Source organism: Pan paniscus, chromosome 6 (assembly GCF_029289425.2).
Source record: "Pan paniscus chromosome 6, NHGRI_mPanPan1-v2.0_pri, whole genome shotgun sequence".
Taxonomy (NCBI): domain Eukaryota; kingdom Metazoa; phylum Chordata; class Mammalia; order Primates; family Hominidae; genus Pan; species Pan paniscus.
The window spans coordinates 151,445,001-151,467,500 of NC_073255.2; the positions used below are offsets into that span (position 1 = coordinate 151,445,001).

A 22,500-nucleotide genomic window follows, 5' to 3' on the forward strand; every position below is an offset into this window, starting at 1 on the left:
TGTTTTTATGACTTTCAAATTTATTATTAAAACGTGATTGTTAACATGGTGGCATGACCTATTTTCTAGAGGCTCAGAAATTTGACCATATACTGCTTTCAAGTGTGAAGTAAAACTTTCAAGTTTTTGTTAGATATTAAATGTGTATTTATTAGTCTTATGGGCACAAAATGATTTATAAGGGCAACACAATTCAAGCACTATTGAATATACAGGAGGATCTGCAGGGAATTGGATTACCGGGAAGGCTGACAGCAGTCCATTTAACTAAGTGAGCTGATAGGAGTTTGGTGGACAACTTATAAAAGAAAGATAAAAGTTCCTAATCTTCACACTGAAATCACCACATGTAAAAGAGAGGCTTTATGAATTTCTATAGAGCACATTCCAAGTTAAGCTTTGTAGAACCCCATCCTATGTCACAGGACATATCCATTCTTTTTTCTCTCAAATAACATTGCCTATGCATGTATTGTAAACTATAGTTTTAAAAAATCTGTCAACTCTATTCTTATTTTTCTGTAAGAAAAATTTGGAGGTACTCTGATAATACAATTGTGTGTCATATTCATAACCCTTCACTTTTGGGAAATGGAAAGTTTTAAATTAAAAAAGACAAATAATGGTAAACAAATGACTGTGTGCTAAAATTCTCAATTCAGGTAAGTTATATATCATTACACTTCATAAAAGGATATTCTAACTTGCATTTGGATTTTGTTGGGACAAACATTAATCCAAATGTACATTAATTCAAATTAATTATATTTGTCACAGAGGAGTTCATATTGTAGTAGCATTGGCTGCACATTTTGCTGATTCTAAAGGACATACTAAAGAAAATCAGGAGTATCGTGGTAATGTTCTCTCTTTTTGTTTATCAAATTAATGTCTCTTTGGCTTTTTTTCCCCTGGTTTTCCTCTCTCACTTGACTTCAAATCTTCTAATTCACCTGATTGAAGCACTCCTAGGAAATCAAAAAAGATAAAGTTTAAATAGCAAAAGAAAAACAAGGCAATAAGCCTGTTTTTCTGAGTTATTCTAAAGAAAATTGGAATAAATCATAGCGTCATTATATCAATGAATGTTCTATTCACAATTATTCTTCTTTAGAAAAATAAATACAATTTAAAGACATGAAAAAGTAAAAAAGAAAAGAGTTTATAAAATTATTTCAGTGTAAACATGGATTTCTTCAATAGAAACTATACTAAAACAGAAAAAATATTGTTTTTGTTTTCAGTCAAGTTCAAATGAAATCTGTATTTAGGATACAATTATATGAGAATTTCCTCAACAGAAAAGCATGATCTACCACAATCTTATTTTATTAATTAAAGTAAACATTTTAAGAAATTTTAAAATATGTGCTAATAGAAACACAGTGTAACTTGTTTAAAACATATTGTGAAACCACATTCTTTCAAAACAAGCAAAAAACATCTCTCTGAACAGTGAAATTTACAATGATATAATCATTCTAATAGTTTTCAAATAGAAATTACCTGAATTCAAATTAAAATTTATTTTCATAGAATCCTTGTTTCTCTCTTTTCTTCTGTTTTTATCCTTGATAAGATATATGAGAGATAAAATGAGAAAATGGCAAACATTTAGGGAAAGGAAAGTAAATCTGAACACATCTGTCTTTGAGCAGAAAATTTATATTTTAAAAAGGAAAAAAGATGAAATCACTCAACTATGTTTTCATTAATATAGGTTAAAAAAATCCATCTGAATAATTGTAGAGCCACAAATGTAGTTGGTTCACCAATCAAAGTTTGTGTTGTTGCCATGTAAGCCACACAAACCGGCATCATTGTCTTGTTTTTTACGATTTAGATGATTAAGTGTGAAAAATATCACTGTGGAGGCTCATTGTGTGTTGAATACACCAGCTACAGTAAAGGAACCTAGCGTTACAGTACTATGCTGGAATCCCAAAACTAAAGTGGGAAAAAGTAAAGAAATATTTGTTGTACAGTGTAAGCCCTGAATCATTTCTTCCTTAGTTAGAGGTTAAGGTAAAAGTATTTTGAATATTTTTATTATCAGTTTCCAGTTCACTTTTTACCAGGTTTTTGATTGGTTGATTAGCCTTGAAAAATAGCCATATAGAAACCAAGTAGGATTAATGTGCAATGATGGATGATGTTCTCATTGTGTCTTTAAAACTGTATCTTTTTTTTTTTTTTTTTGAGGAGTCTCACTCTGTCACCCACACTAGAGTGCAGTGGCGCTAACTTAGTTCACTGCAACCTCCGCCTCCCGGGTTCAAGCAATTCTCCTCCCTCAGCTTTCTGAGTAGCTGCAATTACAGGTGCCCACCACCACGCCTGGCTAATTTCCATATTATTAGTAGAGACAGGGTTTCACCATGTTGACCAGGCTGATCTCGAACCCCTGACCTCAAGTGATCCGCCTGCCTCGGCCTCCCAAAGTGCTAGGATTACAGGCATTAGCCACTGTGCTCGACCTAAAACTATGTCATATTTTATTTGTCCCTATAATTTAACACAACTTCTTCATGCTACTTTTAGAGTTACAGCTTCTTAAATTATATTAAAATATATGTATATAACAATGAGAAATAATAAAATTATAAGAATTTTGGTAGAATAGCAGATTTATCTACATTCCTCTCTAAAGTTTTATATTTATCATCTTAGTGTAAATTATTTTAAATATTAATCATTTAAGGTCATCATTAATATTACTATAATATTGGATTTTAGTTAGGCAAGTAAACTTCCATCTCCTAAGTATATGTTTGGTTTGTATACAGACAGATGATAGATATATACATAAGTATAGGTATATAGGTATATACATACATATGTCAAATAGAAAGGGTGGATTTATAGTTCCATCTTGAATAATATACTGATTATAAATCTATGTAATATATTAATAACATAGTTTATATATTATCTAGTAATGAAATTTAGTGAAACATTTTAATGAACCAGGATCATTGTCTATTGGTTAGGAAAGATGAAGTTAACTTTAAACATTGATATGTTTGTGACATCCGATAAACGTTTGTGTACTCTAATCCACAATATATTCACACATTTACTATGACTATATGGATAGGAATACATGTGGTGATGATTTTCTGTCACTCCAAGTTTTTACATATTTTTTAATTTATAAAAGTTATTTAGAAGACAAGATTTTCCTTTCCAATTTGAGAGACCAAACAGAGAATGCTAGATTCTAGCCAGGATTCTTCTGAATTAACACATTATAGAACTAGAGATTCTCAGAATAAGAGTGGTTGAATAATAATTAAAAATGAAATATTTTGAAATAAAATATAATGTTTTTAGGCTAAGTTAGAATTGTGCCGAAGATAGTCTTTGGGCGCAATATTCAACCAAAATTAGCTATTTGCTTTGGCTTCATTCTATGCTTATGGAAGTCTAAGTAGCCAAATGCCTACTTCTGGCATCCTGGATTTACTGCTTAATCAATGATCCTGTGATTGCATAGATTACTATTGTATGTAATTGTAGCAACAACACTACCAATATGAACAATCCATGTCATGCAAAAATATTACCATGTCAGTATTCCCTTTCAAATATCAAAGTTTTCCATTTGTAACTTGGGGAAAAAATCTTATTTGGTGCTTTATGTGCTAAAATTTCATCACTGAATTGAAGTTTTAATGTACATTTATTATTGCAGGTATAAAACTCTGCCAAGCTACCTGTGAATGCTGTTAATTTTATGTTTAAAAAACTAGTAAATACTTACATACATAGAAAAATATTGAGTATCTTGAGTTAGTTTTTGAAAAAATGTAAAAAGATTGAGATTAAACTGTATCATAACTCTATAATTCTTGTAGAATTATTTTGTGAACTAGAATGTATAACATTAAAATGAATTTAATTCCATTTATCTCTTAAGTCTTTTTTTAAAGTTTTATTTGGCAATTCTTTACATCTTGAGAGGAAGACTCGAAAGCAGTGTGTCAACTTTGCCATATTAAAATATGATGAGAAAAAGGAAACATCATTGGTTTTGTAATAGAATATCCATCAAGCTTTTAAAATGCAACCTATAAAAAATGATAGTACTAATTTTTGTTAATATCAGATGTATTCACATATCCCAGAAGTTCCTTCTTTGGAGAAGATAATTTATCTTTGATCTCAGTTTCAGCTGAATGCCTACTTCTGCTAAATTTGGCATTTGGACAAAGCATGTATTTAATTCACCTCTCATTAGACAAGCATTTTAAAGATAGGCATTGTATCTGTAGGTGATAGTAGACCTCTAGTCAAATATAAATCAATAATATGTTGAGTTAATCAAATTATAAATGAACACCCAGATCTCTGAAGGATACTCCAGAAACTGGAACTCTCTTCTGAAGAAGAAATATGGGTATCCAGAGGTCAAGGCTGGTAGGGAAGTTTACTTTTGTAATATATACCCTTTTCTGTGATTCAATTATTCTGGCCATGTATGTATACCAGTTTTTAAGTTTCACATCTTAAAATACAAAATTTAAGATGAAAACTGAAAAGTACATAGTAATATCTCAGTGATTCAAATTCAAATATTAAATATCAATTTGGCTTAACAGAATATATATAATACAAATGTTTCTACCAAAACTCACTTTTATTACTTTAAATTATAAGTAACCTTAGAAAATAAGTAGCATATCACTAAATAAGTTAGTTAAAAATTAACAGTATACATACTTTGCATCATAATATATACAATTATTTGTTTAACATTTAAAAATCAATTACTGGACACAGAAAAAGAAATGACATTGAAAAAATCTTTTTTTTTTTTTTGAGTGTAAAAAAGCTGCCAAGGAGATTTTTTACTAATAAAAATTGCTTTTTACTTATTTTAGTAATAAGTAAAAATCATCTTAGCAGCATTTTCAAAGCTGTGTTGAAACTAGCGTAGACATTTTTAAACTTCATCTGCCTTAAGGACATATAATCTAGATATGAATTAATTTTAATTAATTCTTAGCACAGTGCTTGTCATCTTGTAGATACTCCACAAACTCTGAATGTGGGATTAAGGAATTATTATTAGGCCAAGTACAGTGGATCACACCTATAATCCCAGCAATTTGGGAGGCTGAGGCTGGAGGATCACTTCAGCCCAGGAGTTCAAGACCAGCCTGGGCAACATAGTGAGACCCTGTCTTTATAAAAAAATAAAATAATTAGCTGAGCATGATGACGTATGCCTGTGGTCGGTCACATCCCAGCTACTTGGGAGGCTCAGGAGGGAAGATCACTTCAGCCCAGGTCAGGGCTATAGTGATCTGTGATCATGCCATTGCACTCCAGCGAGACCATGTCTTAAGAATTATTATTAAGTTGTATTATCTGTGGTATGATAGGCAATTTGATTAAGGAATTACCCTTCCATTTACTCAACTCCTGTGGTAAAAACCTTTTAGTATTTGTGGTACTGGCAGTGAATAAGCACAAGCCCAAGTTATCAACCAAAAGTAGAATAGGGATTCCCAATTTTTTGTGGCCACGGAATTTTAAAATTGCACAATTACAAACCTTTTTGGCACTACTAGTATATATATCCTTGAAATAAGAGAAACCGAATAATCTTCACTTAAGATAAAAGTTGTCTATTAATCATAATAGTCTAGTCCACAGATTCCCAGAGTATGTTTGCCAGTACACGAGTGTTCTGGCCAAATTTTAAAACTCTTTCAAGTAATATTCTTTGAGCTTTCAGTGACTGCAGGCACTCTTATAGACACTGGGGATATAGCAGTGAAGAAAACAGACAGAAATCCCTGCCATCATAAAACATACATTTTAGTGTAGAAGGCAGACGATAAATAAGTAAAATATATAGTGGTGAGCGCTAAGGAGAGAAATAAAGGCAAGAATAGGAAAAACCTAAGTAACAATAGGAAAATGGGGTGACCCTCAGAAGGAGTCCTGAGAAAAGGGTTAATGAGTAATGACCTGAAAATGAGAGGAAGCTCTGCGACAGAGTAGCTCTAGAGCAAGGCCTTTTCTTTGCCTTAGTGTCCCCATCTCTAACATAGGGATAATAAGAGCAATAATAATGATAATAATGGTTTGGGGTATTAGATTAGATATCATATGTGAAGCACTTAGAAGAATGTCTGCCATATCAAAAGCACTATGTAAGTATCAGTTAAATAAAACAGAGACAAAGAAAACTCTAAAGAAGACTGAGTTGGGGTTGAGGGAGGGGGCTGTATAAACAGGAGCTTAGTTTTGAACATGGAAAGTTTAAGAAAACGGATAAGGTTACATGGGATTTTCAAACAGAAAGACTGGGAGGGGTATGGGATGGGATCAGTTGGTGACTCCTAAGTTTACACCTGGTATTTAAAACTTACGCAAACTAGTGTAATTATAAAGAGTTTCTTGGGTTTTTCTTCCTCGAATATAATTGGAAAACGCTGACTTCAAAATGAGATTCAGGTTTTCCTTGTTACTACACATCTCAGAACTATTTTACATGAATAAGTCTCCAAGACAGAGACCACAGATCTCTTAGATTAACAGCATTTATAAGACTACTGTTCCATAAAATACTGTTTTGGAAATACTGAACTTGTTATATTACTGCCTCAAGAATAACCTAGATTAATCATTGCAAACCATCAAGCCTTCAAAGCTCATAAAACTTTCAAAATTGTACAAAATCGATTGGCTAGTTGTTTCACATTTCATAAGTAGTTTTGTAAGCATATAAAAGAGCTGAGCAATTTTGAGGTTGAAAGCTTTGTCCCAAGAGCAAGGTAATAGTTTTCTTTTTAAAAATTTCCCCCCAAAATTATCTGTGCATTGGAATCACCTTTGGAGCTTCAAAAACTACTAATGCCTGTGTTTCCCCTCTAAAATTGTGGTTTTATTGGTGTGGGTTGTGGTAAGGCCTTTAGAGATTTTAAAATATGCCCAGGTGATTCTAATATGCAGACATTTGAGGATCCACTGCTGCTAAAAGGAATTTTTTGACTTCTTTTATTCTCTGCCTCTTATCTATTATATAATTTAACACTGTGTCTTCCTGTTTTTAATTAAGAAACATTATTTGGATTACTTGAACAGGCCATTTATTCATCTAATATTTATTGAGGGCCTACTAACTGCCTAACATTTGTTACCTTATTGCAATAGCACGGTGATATCACTAATTTTCAGTACAAATGAATAGTATCATAGAAATCTACTTTTAGAAGGCAAGTGGATACTTACATAACTAAATTATTAATAAAATCCAAAAACTGAGTTACCAGTAACATTGTTAGTTGGTATAATCTCTAAAACCATCTAAGAGTCTTAAACTGAGATATAAAATGTTGTTAGCCACTCAATCTATGTTAGAAGCAACTAGTGCCATATATAATTCTTTAGACACTGGTCTTGTATTGTAGCAATATTCATATAGAGTATGCCCTTTAAGAGTCACAAAACTTCCATGTGGGCACCAACATGTCTTCAAGAAATGTATGACTCTATTATAATCAATGGAATCTACAAATATTTATTGAGCACATGCCACGCACTGTTCAAGGCAGTGGAGATACACCAGTAAAACAAGAAATTCCTACTCTTATAAAACTTCAGTTGTATTAGAGGGAGACTGGTGATAACAAGAGGTAGACTAGATAGATAGATAGGTTAAATGGTTTCAGAAACTGTTACATGATTTTAAAAAAAAAATAGGATGAGGAGTTAAGGAATGCTAGAAGGGAGGGTGGGGAGGGGCAGGGGTTGATAGTATGGTTGGAAACTTAGAGGAGGTGAACTTTGAACCATCTAAGTAAAGGGAGGGAGGAAGCCAAGAACAGGTTGTGGGAACAGCCAGAGCAAAGGTTGGAAAGGGAGCAAGTGTTTGATACATTTGAGAATCAACAGAAGGCTGGTATAACAGAATGAAAAGTGAAGAGAGAGCGGTAGATGAGATCAGAAAGACAGGCAAGAGCCAGATAATAAGTGCAGTGCCCCATAGGCTATAGTAAAGGTTGTTTTTGTTTTTGTTGTTGTTGTTGTTTTGTCATGTTGTTTTCTTCTAAGTATTCTCGAAAGCCTTTGGAGGCCTTGCCTGGGAAGCGACATGACCTAATTTACATTTATAGAGAGAATACTTGGATACTCCATGAAGAGTAAATTCATATATTCAGGCAAGGTAATAGCAGGAAGACAGTTGGAAGGCTATAGCTGTGATCCAGGCAAGAGTTGACAATAGAGCAGAGAGGCAGCTGGTAAGATGGTGAAAGTTCTAATGCAAAAGACATGTTGGTGCTATCATGAAAAAGGATTTGCTAATGAAGTTTTCCTGTTGGGACACCTAACATACACCAACAGATAATCAAAATTTACGGTCAGAAGAGTTTCAGAATTCTAGGTTAAAGCAATAATTATAGATCTTTATATAAAATGTTGTTTCCTATGTAACAGAGAAACCTTTCTTTATAAAGCCACTTTCTTTTTTTATGGAAAAAAAATGGGTTGTAGTAACTTTGGAAACCCGAATTATCCTGTTTTTTCTTTAGGCTCAGTCCTTGTCTTAAATCTCAAGGAGCCAGAATCACTGAAATGATAGCCTTCAGTAAAACTACCTGTAGGAAATTGTGATAGGCATAGCTATTTAAGGTTAATGCTGTGATGAATAATATAACCAGAAGTTATGTTTGGAACAGTGGGAATTCTTCTGTTCCTATTGGCTACTGGCCAATACTTAGATATAGTGATATCTAGATCAGGGATTTTTCCATTTGCAGGGATTGGGGTGAGAGAGTTCATTCTTCTCACCATCATATTCTGTTATCTTGCCCCATCTCCCGTGGCTATTCCAACCTGCTTCACCCCACACATCTCTTACATCACTATAGTATCTAATGTAGATGTATGTTCGGTTGGGAGAGGTAGTTTGAGTTGCACTTTCATCTTTATATTAGATGTTATAGATGCACATCGTAATTAAGAACATAGATTTTGGAGATACAGAGCATTGAGTTTGAATTCTGCCCACTGATCATAAATTGGGTGATTTGGGGGAACATATTTAATGTTTCTGAGCCTTCTTGTAAAATATAATGATTTCTAACCTCAGGTGAGGTTAACTAAGATTATAAATGTAAAGCTCTTAGTAAAAATGCCAGAATATAGTAAATACTCTCTTCATTTTTTCCTGTACTTATTTATTCAGTAGTTTTAATATTTTCTTAATATAGTATTTTAAGAGCAAATATACTCAAGCCAGACTGCCTGGATTTAAATCACAACTTTACCACGTAGAAGCTGTGTGATCTTGGACATATTTTTTAACTTCTCTCTTAGTTTGTTTCCTTTTCCATGAATTGCTTAATCATACCAACTCTATTAGTTTGTACTGAGGATTAAAAAGCACAAGGTCTATAAAAAATATACAAAGACACAGTACTATTTTGTAAGTCAAATACTGTAAGCAATAGTCTCTCAATACTTTATTTCAAATTCATAGTTAAAAACTAAATGATTATATCTAGCTTTTCTATTTTTATTGTTGTATAATTCAAATAAATTTGCATAACCTGAATCAGGGAATTGTTTAAAATGAGTAGTTGATTTACTCTATCAGTCATAAATGAAGGAGAAGTTTAGATATTATTTTCTTAACTGATCCAGTTAAGTAAGCATATTGGTTTGTTTAAGACACCAAAATTAAATTTAGCTATTTAGTTCATCCCTCTGAGAAATATAAAAATGAACAGATAATTGTCAAATCTCCTATTTTTTTGAGTTGAGTGTTCACTGTTTTTCCCTGGCATTTTTGTTTTCCCTTTTATTTATTTATTTATTTTGATATTATTTTGAAATCTGTTTCTCTTTCAGTTCCTCACTGATTTAAAAACAAACCTTAATACTAGCAATAGGTAAAAACTACTCTTAAAAGTTGAATAGTTCAATTTTTATTTGTATTTATTTATTTATTTTTATTTATTTTTTATTTTTTTGTTTTTGTTTGAGAGAGGGTCTCACTCTCACCCAGGCTAGAGTGCAGTGGTACAATCTCAGCTCACTGCAACCTCTGCCTCCCAGGTTCAGGAGATTCTCCCGCCTCAACCTCCTGAGTAGCTGGGATTACAGGTATGTGACACCACACCCAGCTCATTTTTGTATTTTTAGTAGAGACAGGGTTTCACCATGTTGGCCAGGCTGGTCTCGAACTCCTGGCCTCAAGTGATTCACCCACCTCAGCCTCCCAGAGTGCTGGGATTACAGGCGTGAGCCACCACGCCTGGCCCTAGTTCAATTTTTAAATGGAACATGCAGGGATTTTTTTTTAATGCTTGATGTTATTCTCAGTAATTTCATATGGCATTATTCCCCATACTATTCCCAAATTGGTACTCTTTAGAAAATAAATGATTGTTTTTCAAGACAAAAGCTTTGGTGCTGATAGTGTAAAAGTGATTTTTTGTTGTATATTAATTTATGCAGGTAACATCACTGTCGTTGTTGGTATTAATCTATTAATAACACAGAGCTCATTATGTAAACTCTACCTTTACCTTGTTATGTTAGTGAAGCTTTCTTTCATTTTATAGCTGGCTTAAGTCCTGCTGAGATTCAGCAGTTATGGAAAGAAGTGACTGGAGTTCACAGTATGGAAGACAATGGCATTAAACATGGAGGGCTAGACCTCACTACTAACAATTCCTCCTCGACTACCTCCTCCACCACTTCCAAAGCGTCACCACCAATAACTCATCATTCCATCGTGAATGGACAGTCTTCAGTTCTAAATGCAAGACGAGACAGGTAAATCTCATGAGCTTTATTCTATATTTATCTATTTTCAGATTTTATTTTCACCATTGAGACAATGAAAAAGAATAATTTGTACTTGGAACAAGGACAAAATGTATAGAACAACAGATTAGAAATCTTTAGATTATTTATCTTATTTTATATATATATATATATATATATTTTTTTTTTTTGAGACAGAGTCTTGCTCTGTCACCCATGCTGGAGTGCAGTGGCACAATCTCGGCTCACTGCAAGCTCCGCCTCCCGGGTTCCTGCCATTCTCCTGCCCCAGCCACCCGAGTAGCTGGGACTACAGGTGCCCGCCACCACGCCTGGCTAATTTTTTTGTATTTTTTTTAGTAGAGACGGGGTTTCACCATGTTAGCCAGGATGGTCTGTATCTCCTGACCTCATGATCTTCCTGCTTCGGCCTCCCAAAGTGCTGGGATTACAGGCGTGAGCCACCGTGCCCGGCCTATATTCTTTATATTACAGAAAAGCAGTTCAAATACCAAAAGTTTGATGGATGTAGTTTGGGAGTTTGCCTGAAGAAATTTATTTTTTCATGAGTGCATGTGGAATGATTGTATCAATATATTTTTATGACTAATATGATTAACCTGATTGCTGAGAACATTTTTTAAGCTAAAAATCAGTTCTTTAATTTCAAATAATTAAAGATGCATGGATATCTCTTTTATATGTTTCAAACATATGAATTAGAAATCAGAGAACAGATAAATATATAAACACAAGCATAATAAGCTAGATGATGGAAAATCTGGTTTGCCTTTTTAATTGTTGCATGATGAAATAAGTAAATATATAAAGATAAACATGTTGGTAATTTTATGATTAAATTCAACTAAAATTTCAAAGAAAAATTTTTTATTTCAGTTATTAATATTAAATGTGTTATGTTAGATAATTTTTTTGATAATTTTTAACTACTGTTTTTAGTTGTATAAAAATTGCATTTGTAAAAGGAGCATTCATGTACATTTGTCCTTTAGCTCCATTTATTTAGGCATCTTGCTCTCTAATCAAGTCCTTTAAAGTAATTTGCATATAGTTCATAAACTAAAATATTGTTCAGTGTGAAAAATCTGTTTTTGAAAGATGAAATGTAAGTGTAGAATTCTTAACATAATGGCTTAGGCTTATATATAGCTCCAAACTTCATATGTAAGTGTAGTGGACTGATAGTGTTCTGTTATGCAATATGAATATCTGCCTTGCCATAACAAATTCTTTGTCATAAACAAATGTTTTCCAAAGAAACAGATATTTAATTATAGTACAGTTTAAAATAAAATTCTATAATTCAGTGATGTTTCTGGCCTTCATTTGAGTATCATGGAAACTTTTTCTTGTTTGGTTTTATTAGTATAAAGTGGTATGCTCCTGAATGCTTTCATGCTGTTGTTTTAATTGAGATTAATTTGATGATTGTGTATTCCAAAACTTGGTTGATTTCTCTGGGATCTCTCTAATATTCACTTATCAAAAGTCTTCAATAATTATATAAAGATAAAGCTAACGAATACTGTTCCAAAGTAGATTTTCTAAATCAGGTGTAACTAGTAGAAATATATGTGGTTTATACATAAATATTAAACAAATTAAATGATCCTAGAGGTCCATATCTTCTTTAAAAAGAGCATTTCAAAATCTTATGATGGCTGTCCTATTATTCTCTTGAAAATAAAGGTTTTTTTCACTTGACCACATATGAATATACATTTTTTATTTAGAGATAAAATGTTACATTAAGGTCATAAGGCAGGATTAGCATATGATATTATACAGTCCTCTTAGTTTTTCATCCTTTATTAACAGTCATCTTTGGCTCTATTTCTCCTCTAATTGGAACATCATCTAGCCTTGGCAGTTGAACTATTCAATAGAACGATTAAATTTTTCTGACTGCTCTGAGCTGAATTGACCTGTTTTGACCTGTTTGTCACTGATCGTAACCTGACAGGCGCTAGCAGCCTGCAACGATTATAGCTTTTTGAGATGAATCTGACGTCGTGTTCTTTTGCTACAGCTCGTCACATGAGGAGACTGGGGCCTCTCACACTCTCTATGGCCATGGAGTTTGCAAATGGCCAGGCTGTGAAAGCATTTGTGAAGATTTTGGACAGTTTTTAAAGTAGGTTTTTTACTTTTTTTTGGTGGGGGGCGGGGGCTGGATTATATGGGCATTTTAGGCACATTGTAAATAAACAAAAGATGAAGGAGGAATGTAAAAGTCCATTATAAGTCATACTTCAAGATTTTTGGGGGTTCCAACAAGTGGATTAGTAAGATCAGGCTTCATCTTTTCATTAAGATATTTTACAAATCATTTAGTAAAGATTTTTGAATGAATGAAAAATATTAGCCTACAATAATATGTCATTAATCACTGGAGACATTTATAACAGAACTATTTATAAAATAGAATTCTCTTAAGTTTTAAGTTTCTAATTAATATTATGTGAGTCATCCTAATATATATATATATATATATATATTTCAGTAAACATATTTTGAAGGTTTGTTTTTTAATTACAGGCTTTATATATTTTTTAAAATAGTAGTATTTAGTATATACATGTAACTACAAAAATTAAAAATGAAAGTTTATACTGGCTAAAATTAAAAAAACTACATTTCATTTACATTGTTACTTTTTGCCCTTAGAAACATCAAGAAACACACATGGCTATATGTTTGTACAACAGATTACATGGCTTCTCTAGCTTAAAACCAAAACTTTGTGTATTCTTAATTTTTAATAGAATATTTTATTTTTTAAAAAATCATAAGGGGTTCTTTTTCAAGTGAAAATCTTCATCTTTCATGAAATGTTTTCCTTACACAATTCTGGTGTACAAGAGATCTAAACAGAGAGCTACAGATAGGCTTATGGAGATGAGTAACTTCACAGGCTGAGACTCTTATGTTGTCATGGTGCAGCTAACAGGGTGAGTGAACTGTTTCATGCTTCATCAACAATTAAGTTAATTAGCTCATTTGAAATTGCACTGCTTTGTTGCCAGGATGTTGGCAGAAACATCAAAAAGATGTGTTTACAAATGGAAGACTGACTACAGGGTATAGAGCAAAAGCGCCTTAACAACCAGGCACAAGTACTTGGCATCACAATAACTTTATAAATGAATTACAGTAAGACTTCCACAAAGATTTTTTTAACCTTTTATCATTTCTAACTAATTAAGAGAAAATTTGCTTCATATACCACTATGGCTCTTTGTAAATGGCCTTAAATGAAAATTTACACTTTTCTTTTATCAAAACAGTTGTGAGCTGCCATTTCCTTGGGTATGAAACTGATTATAAGCAAAGAGACCATTAAAAAATGTTAGGTAGCTTTGCTGAAGTTTTCTTCTCTAAAAAAAAAAAAAAAAAAAATTGTTAAAGCAAAGAAAGAACATAGGGATGTTATTTTAACAAATTATTTCCCATTTCCTCATGTGAATACATTAGTCCTTATCAATGTATTATTCCTTGTCATTGAAATTATGTAAAGGGCTATTGTTACATTTTTTTAAGAATGGCAAATTATGCCGTAGGACTAACCCACTCACCATGCATTTTATTGCTCCAAATTGTTCTTTCTGGCAAAATTCAAAATAAATCTTTAGGCGAAAAATACATATTTTCCTTCAGTATGATTTTGTTTATAGCAAATTGAAAGAAGCATTTAATTTAGCTCAAATATTTATGTTTTTATTACTGACAACCAGATGAATATGAACCCTCATTTTACCTTAAATAGTCTTCTTTCATATTCATGCCAGTGTTTTTTAAAAAACCAAAGAAATTACAATTAAAAAAGCATTTCCTTTCAATTAAATATCAACTTTGGTTCCAAAGACTGACCATTTTTCCAACCCATTAACTTTATAGGGATGACAGAACTAATGACAGGAGGTTTTAAAGCCTTTATTTTGGTCCATTTTTGTTTTGATATGCTTTAGATTCACTAACTCAAAGATCTGTGATAAATTCTGTTAATAGAGCTAATGTAAGTATACTGACTGAAGTGAAATATCGATTAGATATACTTTCCATAGTGGCATTGTCTTCTTGAAAATGTGTTAGAAATTTGAAAAGAAAGAAAATATCTCATTAAATGAAGTAACTTCGGTTATTCAAAAAAAGTTTATTTAGCATCTGTGTGGGAAGTGAAAATGAAGAAGGAAAGCATAATCACTTCGACAGATTTTCTCAGAGGACTTTGTTTTCCTTTGTAATAATGGAGAAAATTGAGGATTTGGGGAGCAAAATGATAGGTAAATTAAAAAGCTGTGAAAGATTTTTAGTTCTCATTTTTTTGTGTATCAGTTCTCCCTAAATTGTACATCCAGTGTTTATTATAAAAGTTTTTTAGGAAAATATTATTGTGCATTTTTAGTTCTAGTATACGCTAGAAATAAATTTTACAGCTTCGACTTTAATTTGATATCAGATAACTTATCTTTTGGTTTGAAATAAAAGGAAACCATTCATTTTTACTGTTTAGCTGACATATGTTAAATTAAAAAGAATAATAGAAAATATATAGAGTCCCAAATTATTTTTTTCACATTACATCTCAAACAAACTGGTGGAATCCCTCTATTTTTATCTTGCACCAAATGAAAAGCCATTATAGGACAGTTGCTTATGTATAACACATATATATGTACCTGTATATTATATATATTTATGTATCATATATATTTATGTGTTATGTATTCTTATTCTTATATATTCTTTAATTCTTATATACTTTTTAATTGAGGCACTCTTTTCCATTGGATAAAAAAAATTCAGACTAAGTTAGAAGTAGTTATTTGTAACAGCAAGATGAAAGCAGAAAATACAAAATGATGAAGGGAGATCAGGATAAAAAAGTGTTGAGGAAAATTTTTGAGTTTTACTGTAAAGTAGGTGTTGACAGAAGCTAACCATTTTTCCTGACCACTAATTGAGTATCTCACTAGATCACTAAAAGCATTTAATACTAGTTCTTCATTACTGTCTTATAAATGTCAAAGAGTAATAACATCTGACAAAACTTTAGAGTAGTTTGTCTGCAAAATTAATTATCATTCCATTGGAACTAAGTCAGCTTGAATATAGATGGATTGACTTTTAGAGCTTAAGCCAAAAGGTTTACAATATAACATTCCATTTAGCAGACAAGTGTTCTTGAACCTGCATGCATAGATGCCAACACACAAAACATGGTCTGAGATACAAAGGTGGAAATACTCTCCTTTAAGAAAGGCAGGATGGCTAGTGTCTATAAAGATATTAATGTATTAAAGATTAATTAGTAGATGGGTGTAAATGAGTTAAATTTATTACAGACTAAATTTTTAAGGCTTGATACTTTATGAAGAGCAATAGAAAACAGTGGAAACAGAGTAGTTTATTTAATAGAAATTTGTTTTCTTTTTCATTGCAGCTGACTACTCTAAACATTATGCTCTTACTTAATGTGTATTGTCTATTTCTTTGTCTTTGACTAGGCAGCATGGCTACAAAATTATGACCTCAAGAAGGCATTCTTTGAACTTGTCAGAATGTTGTTTCTTTTGGTGACAGTGCCCCCATCTCTGAAAACTAAGGCATCTCACATAATCAACTAAATGAATAGTGACAGCTAACATTTTGTATTTAAACTCCTGTCAGTGTTTAAACATAAAAAGCTTGATGCAAAATAAATCAAACACCAGTGATATGCAAGTGAAACATTTTGTTAAAACAGTCTTTGACATACTTGGATTTAAATCTGATCCCTTTTTAGCTTATAAAATGCTACAACTTTAAATGAATATGAAAAATCCAAAGGTTAAAATTGAATCACTAATCTGGATTGTATATAATTGAAGTTACCACATACATTCATAATCATCTATAAAACCTTCATTAAAGAGAATTATGCATTAAATAAATTGGAAGGATCCTTTCCTACTTTTTGTCTTCCTGAAGTGCTTGCTTAATTGTTTTTAGAAAGAATTTGACTGCTTATTTATGTTTTTTTCTAGTTGATACTACCTACCTAACACACAGATTCAATGCAGTTTTGAAAGAACGTCAGTCGACCACATCATTTATTCCATTTTGAAAACAAAAATCAATATACCTATAAAGTGACCCATAAATTAGAATTGGCTCACACAATGTTTGTTCAGTGCTGCCTTTCTGAAGGCACCCTTTGCATTTTTTCTTCACCTCTCTGTTTGAACTGCAGTCTCGGTAAGAGGCTCATTAGGGGACATTAGGGACTGGAGCTAACCAGAATTCCAGAGCTTGCTTTGCTCTTATTAATGCATAGTAGAGTAGAATGCATTTAAATATTTCATAGGCATTCAGTAATTTGTGTGTAATCGCCTTGTTAGCAGACCAGTAGAAGTAGAACAGGCCTGTGAAATGGTGTTAGTGATTGCATGGGTAATTTACAGACCTTTGCCATCAGAAAAAGTATTATTGTTGGCTAGTATGAAGCTGTGAAATATAACTACCAATAAGTAAAAAAAGAAACTTAATAAAGGTTTTGTAACAAGCATCTTCAGGGATAACAACCCCACTTGGTCCTTTTGAAGCAGCCGTAATTTATGACATAGGCAATATATCAAATGCATAAGATAGTATTATGGAGCATTCATATGAAAAGGGTATTTGCAACATTAGTTCCAACTTCCTGCAAGGGACATGATTAAATGATTAATGAAATGTCCCCTTGCATATGCATTTTGAAACAGCAATTAGGCACTGACTGAGAAAATCCACCAATCCTCTCATTTTTCAGTATTATCTCATTCTTGATTTATAAATCATAGAGAATTTTTGAACAGTAATATGTAGTACCTGAGATAGTTATAAAAACATAAAAGAGAATAATTTGGGCACAAAATAGTCATAAATACATAAATTCATAATTTAATGTTAATACTTAGCCTATTTATTTAGTCTTATTACATTGTATTTATATCTGACACTATTTCTGTACTTTGATTGGCATAATTAAGTAGAGGGAATGAATAGGCACTATTCTTTTACATATCACTGGTAAACAATAGCGAGGAAAGGAGAAGGGAGATGTGGCAGAGGTATGTATGTGTTTTTCAAGTTCTCAGTAATCCACTGGAGGCTGTTCTATAAATGATCATTGAAGGGCTGCAAGCTAGCCTATAATTACAGGAAAGAAAGTGGCAGCTCTGGCATTTCATAACTATGTGTCCTCAAAAAGTGCTTTGTGAGTTTGTCACCAATGATAATTTAGATAGAGGCTCATTACTGAACATCACAACACTTTAAAAACCTTTCGCCTTCATACAGGAGAATAAAGGACTATTTTAATGGCAAGGTTCTTTTGTGTTCCACTGAAAAATTCAATCAAGACAAAACCTCATTGACTATTATTGTAGTCTACAGTCTCTATTCTAATAAAAGCTGCATAGATGAATTGAATAGGGCTCTAAGACCCAAGTATATAATGCAAACATTTTGTACTTTTTTTAGTTCTTTAAATATAAGATCATGATTATCACTAAGCAGTAAACAAGTGTAGAAAATCATTTTAAAAAGTGATTTCACAAGAAAATGTTATACTGACTATGCCTTTTATTGCAGACCTGTATGTTCTACTTATCTTGCTTCCCGCATTTACACCCTAATCTCAGTGTATAACTGAAGCATTTTCGAAAATATGCAACATTTTTTCTGATATGGAATAAATATGTTTGTGTTCCCCAAGAATTCATGGTGAAAAAAAAAATCTTACGGAAACACAGCAATATGAAGCCTTAAGAATACAACACACAACTGTATTATGCTGGTAGAAAATTGTCTTACTGTTCATTTAAATTTTGGGGGAAAAAACCCTGGGAAACAATTTTTAAATGTAGTCTTGTTATTTAGGAATTGGTGACACTTTCTGTTAACTAACCTCTGGCTTACTCTCACATTCCATACCTCCTTCCCAGAGAGCATGAGTGAATGTTAATCCTCCTCACAGGTTCACAGCAGAACAAACCTGAGCTGAGCTTAGAGAGCAGACAGGTATAGTGGAAGTGCCTCCCCTGCACTCCAGCCACACTCCTTCAGCTTGACCTTATCCACCTTGCTATTTTAGTCCACAATTTCTCTTCAACCAAGACTGACATTGTGACAAGATACATGGAGGTTTTGTTGTTATGATCAATAAGGAAGTATTAAAACAAACTGGTTTAATTTATCAAGGTATAGGCAAAACAAAGGTTTCTGATTGTTGAACCTAGGTATATAAACAAATAAACCTTTTGTTTATAATAAAATTAGTTTTTATCAGCAACACGACTTTAATTACTCTTCATATGTTTACCTGTATGTGTCTTATATTTTTTCTGCCTCATTGTGATCTTCAAGAAATAAAAGTAAATAATTTGAATGTATACAAAAATATATTTGTTGAATTCAGTATACCCAGGGCTATTATAAACTTTTTAGACTATTATATCATTCTAAATGATACTTGAGCCCACTTGGGTAAATATATAAATTCTTATTTAATTTTGTGAATTTCTTCTCAATATGCCATTTCACTTATATGCAATGATGAGAACATCTCTGAAATTGTTGCCTTACTTTGCCCATTGGTGAAATAGATACACTAAAGGATATTGAATTACTTGAAGATTACTTTCTTTAATTTTGGGAAGCATCAAAGACATTATATATTACAAATTACAGAGTATATATTATTAAATGTTTTCATGTTCATTGGAGATGCTGCTTTACTAAATTACTTTTGGTGTATTAACACACCACTCATTAAAGAGATCTCTTTAAACATCGTATAGAAATAATAATGGTAGACTAATGCATATTCAAGGTTAGAGTAAGATCATTTGGAATGATTTATTTTTCACCATTTTAAAAATAAGATTAGGACAAATGTCTCCTAGTTAGAACACTGGACATGAAATGTCAATCTTATTATTCTAATGATCAAAATCTTTAATGAAGTTCTTTATTACTAACAGCAAATCATCATTCTTCATAAATATTGATTTTCCACGGGATGATAATTTGCCATCTTTACCTAATTCATACCACATCCCAATGAAATAAAACATTGCTCACTAAAATACATCATAGAAACAACAAACTGTTCTAACAATGAAATAGAAAATTGCCTTTGTTCTCTTCAGAATTGCTTTTGGTTCATAGATTTGTAAGCTGTTCTTTTAAAAAAAATGGCATAAATAATATGACTTCTATTATAACTCTGTAAATGGTCTGGGGAAATATTTTTTGTAATAACAGGTAAGCTTAGAGACAGTGACATTTTCTGCCATTTGAAGAGTCTCTTTACATTACATAAATAATTTTCACACAACACGTAAGCAGCTTTAACTTTTTTCTGTATGGTTTTAAGGCTTTCTGTTTTCCCAGTGCACAGAAACATCTGACTTCAGTGTAGTGCTTTTTAAGTGTAGCCTATGCCACTGAGATCGACATCACTTTACATTCTGTTTTGTGTCTTCTGTTTGTTTAGGCACCTTAACAATGAACACGCATTGGATGACCGAAGCACTGCTCAGTGTCGAGTGCAAATGCAGGTGGTGCAACAGTTAGAAATACAGGTTTGTTAAATGCTCACTTAATGGACTCTTCTTAGATTTCTGGTGTGTTACATTGAGTACTGAGCAGATTCTGGGTCTTTCAGGCTGCATTTTACTGTCTTAGCCATACAATACTAATGGAGATACATGATATTTTAGATTGTTTTAAACAGTGGCAATTATTGATAACCCAGGAAGGATTGCTGTAGTTTAATGTACTTATCACTTATATTTTTATAACTTTTAGACCACATCATATGCATTTGAATATCCCAAAGTAGTCAGATCTAAGTTTTTCCCAATGCAGGTTAGACCAAACTCCCAATTAGATAGGATTTTATTACAGAGAGAGTTTTTACATGAGCTAACCTTGATTTTTTTCCATGAGATTTTATATTGTGGCAAATGACCAGTCTTTACAATATCATGCCTGTAATATAACTAACACCCTGAAAGATAACCTTTTCTTTTCTTTTTCTAGTGTAATTTTAATTAAACAACTTGCAAAAAAATCTTTATACTTTTCTTTAGCTAGATTAAAGGCAGATAATTTATATCACAGATGATAATACACATGTTGTATCAAATGCTACTGTTTTAAGTTAAAAAAAATTCTATTAATGTTGAAACAGAATTTGGCCAGAAGTAAATAGAATCCATAGAACTAATCAGAAAGCAATTATGTCACCCAAAGTCTGACTCTTGTTATGTTTTACTAAGCCTTTAAGGCTTCCTCTAACATTTCATCTTAAAGATGATCTTTTCTCAATGAAACTAATACTTTGTTTCATTTAAAGATACGATTTTTCTTCATATTTTATTACATCTTGTTTCAAATTCATCGTGTCATTGCTTTTTTCAGAGAGCTTACTAAAAATATTTTGTTTTGACTTGTAAAATAATCAAGAACACAAAAAGCACCATCACTGTTAAAGTTTAAAAAGCTTTTTATAAACCTGTTTACCATTTATAAAAGGTAGACTAAAACATAAGAGTTCAGCTGATGATACAGTCTTCGGTGTGACCAATTACGCCTCTTTTTTTTTTTTTTTCCTTCTGCTGCGTCTGACTGATGGAAAAGTAAGGTCCGTCAGTTGTAATGAGACCCAGTGCAAGTGTAGATGCCGACTCCGTGGCAGAGTTCAGCGTTTCACACTGCCTGGTCTCTGTCACTCTATTGAATTAGATTGATGATGGCAGATTGCAGGGGGCACTAACTGGACCTCAGTGGGAATGCATGAAGTGTGTAGACAATCCTGGCAGGCACTTCGCTTTGAGAACCCTTCACCCCTTCACAGCTGTTGGCACTAGTCCATTGCTAACAGTGTCCACAGGACTTTAAAGAGACACCATGGGCCTTCTAATTTATGGTTTCAGTAACTTGTTACTGTCGAGGCAACTGTGACCTCAATTCTCTTATTGACAAAAAGATGAAGTGTTATTTGTTTTCTCTGACCTTTTAACATAAGAAAAGCTATAAAAGTTTTTCCCCCTCCATAGCTAAAGTTGCATTTCCTCCCAGATAAGTTCCTCCTGACGCAGACTTTTACATGCAGGAATCATTATTCTGAGGCAAGCTCAATGATAAGATGTATCACTGCAATAAAATAGCTGTATCAGTCATTTCTAAAATGCTTCTGATCTCACTCTTTCTTAACAGCTTTCTAAAGAACGCGAACGTCTTCAAGCAATGATGACCCACTTGCACATGCGACCCTCAGAGCCCAAACCATCTCCCAAACCTGTAAGTGCATATTGCTTTATAAACAGTAAATAGCTCTACCAATGTAACAGACTAAGAAAATGAACAATTTAGTGACAGTTAGAAAACAATGAGTGTGATGAAAAATACGGCAATAAAATGAAAGTAAAATGTAATCGCTTGTCAAATTGTATGTTTCTTTTAAAGTAATGCTATCTTTTACAAAATCTATCCAATCTACACCATGGGTGACACTAAACAAAGTACACGTATCAGTGCACAAATCACTGCCTTGGGGCTGAAGCCAGAGAGAATTTCTTTCTGTGATAGGTTTACAGATATTAAAAGGAAACCCTCTTTGAGCAACCTGAAAAGTAGTAACGTACAAATCACAAATAGAAA

The 22,500-nt window shown here is 32.5% G+C and overlaps 1 protein-coding gene across 23 annotated transcripts in view; it reads left to right on the forward strand.

Moving 5' to 3' along the window:
• The window catches only part of FOXP2 (forkhead box P2), a 608,228-nt gene that overhangs the window by 546,901 nt on the left and 38,827 nt on the right, over positions 1-22,500 (forward strand). For all 23 annotated transcript variants that reach the window (XM_034963386.3, XM_063605582.1, XM_034963391.3 and 20 more), the window contains 4 exons: positions 10,584-10,797; positions 12,839-12,943; positions 20,330-20,417; positions 22,057-22,140. In XM_034963386.3, the coding sequence (XP_034819277.1) occupies positions 10,584-10,797; positions 12,839-12,943; positions 20,330-20,417; positions 22,057-22,140 (491 nt within the window). The remainder of the gene's footprint in view (positions 1-10,583; positions 10,798-12,838; positions 12,944-20,329; positions 20,418-22,056; positions 22,141-22,500) is intronic.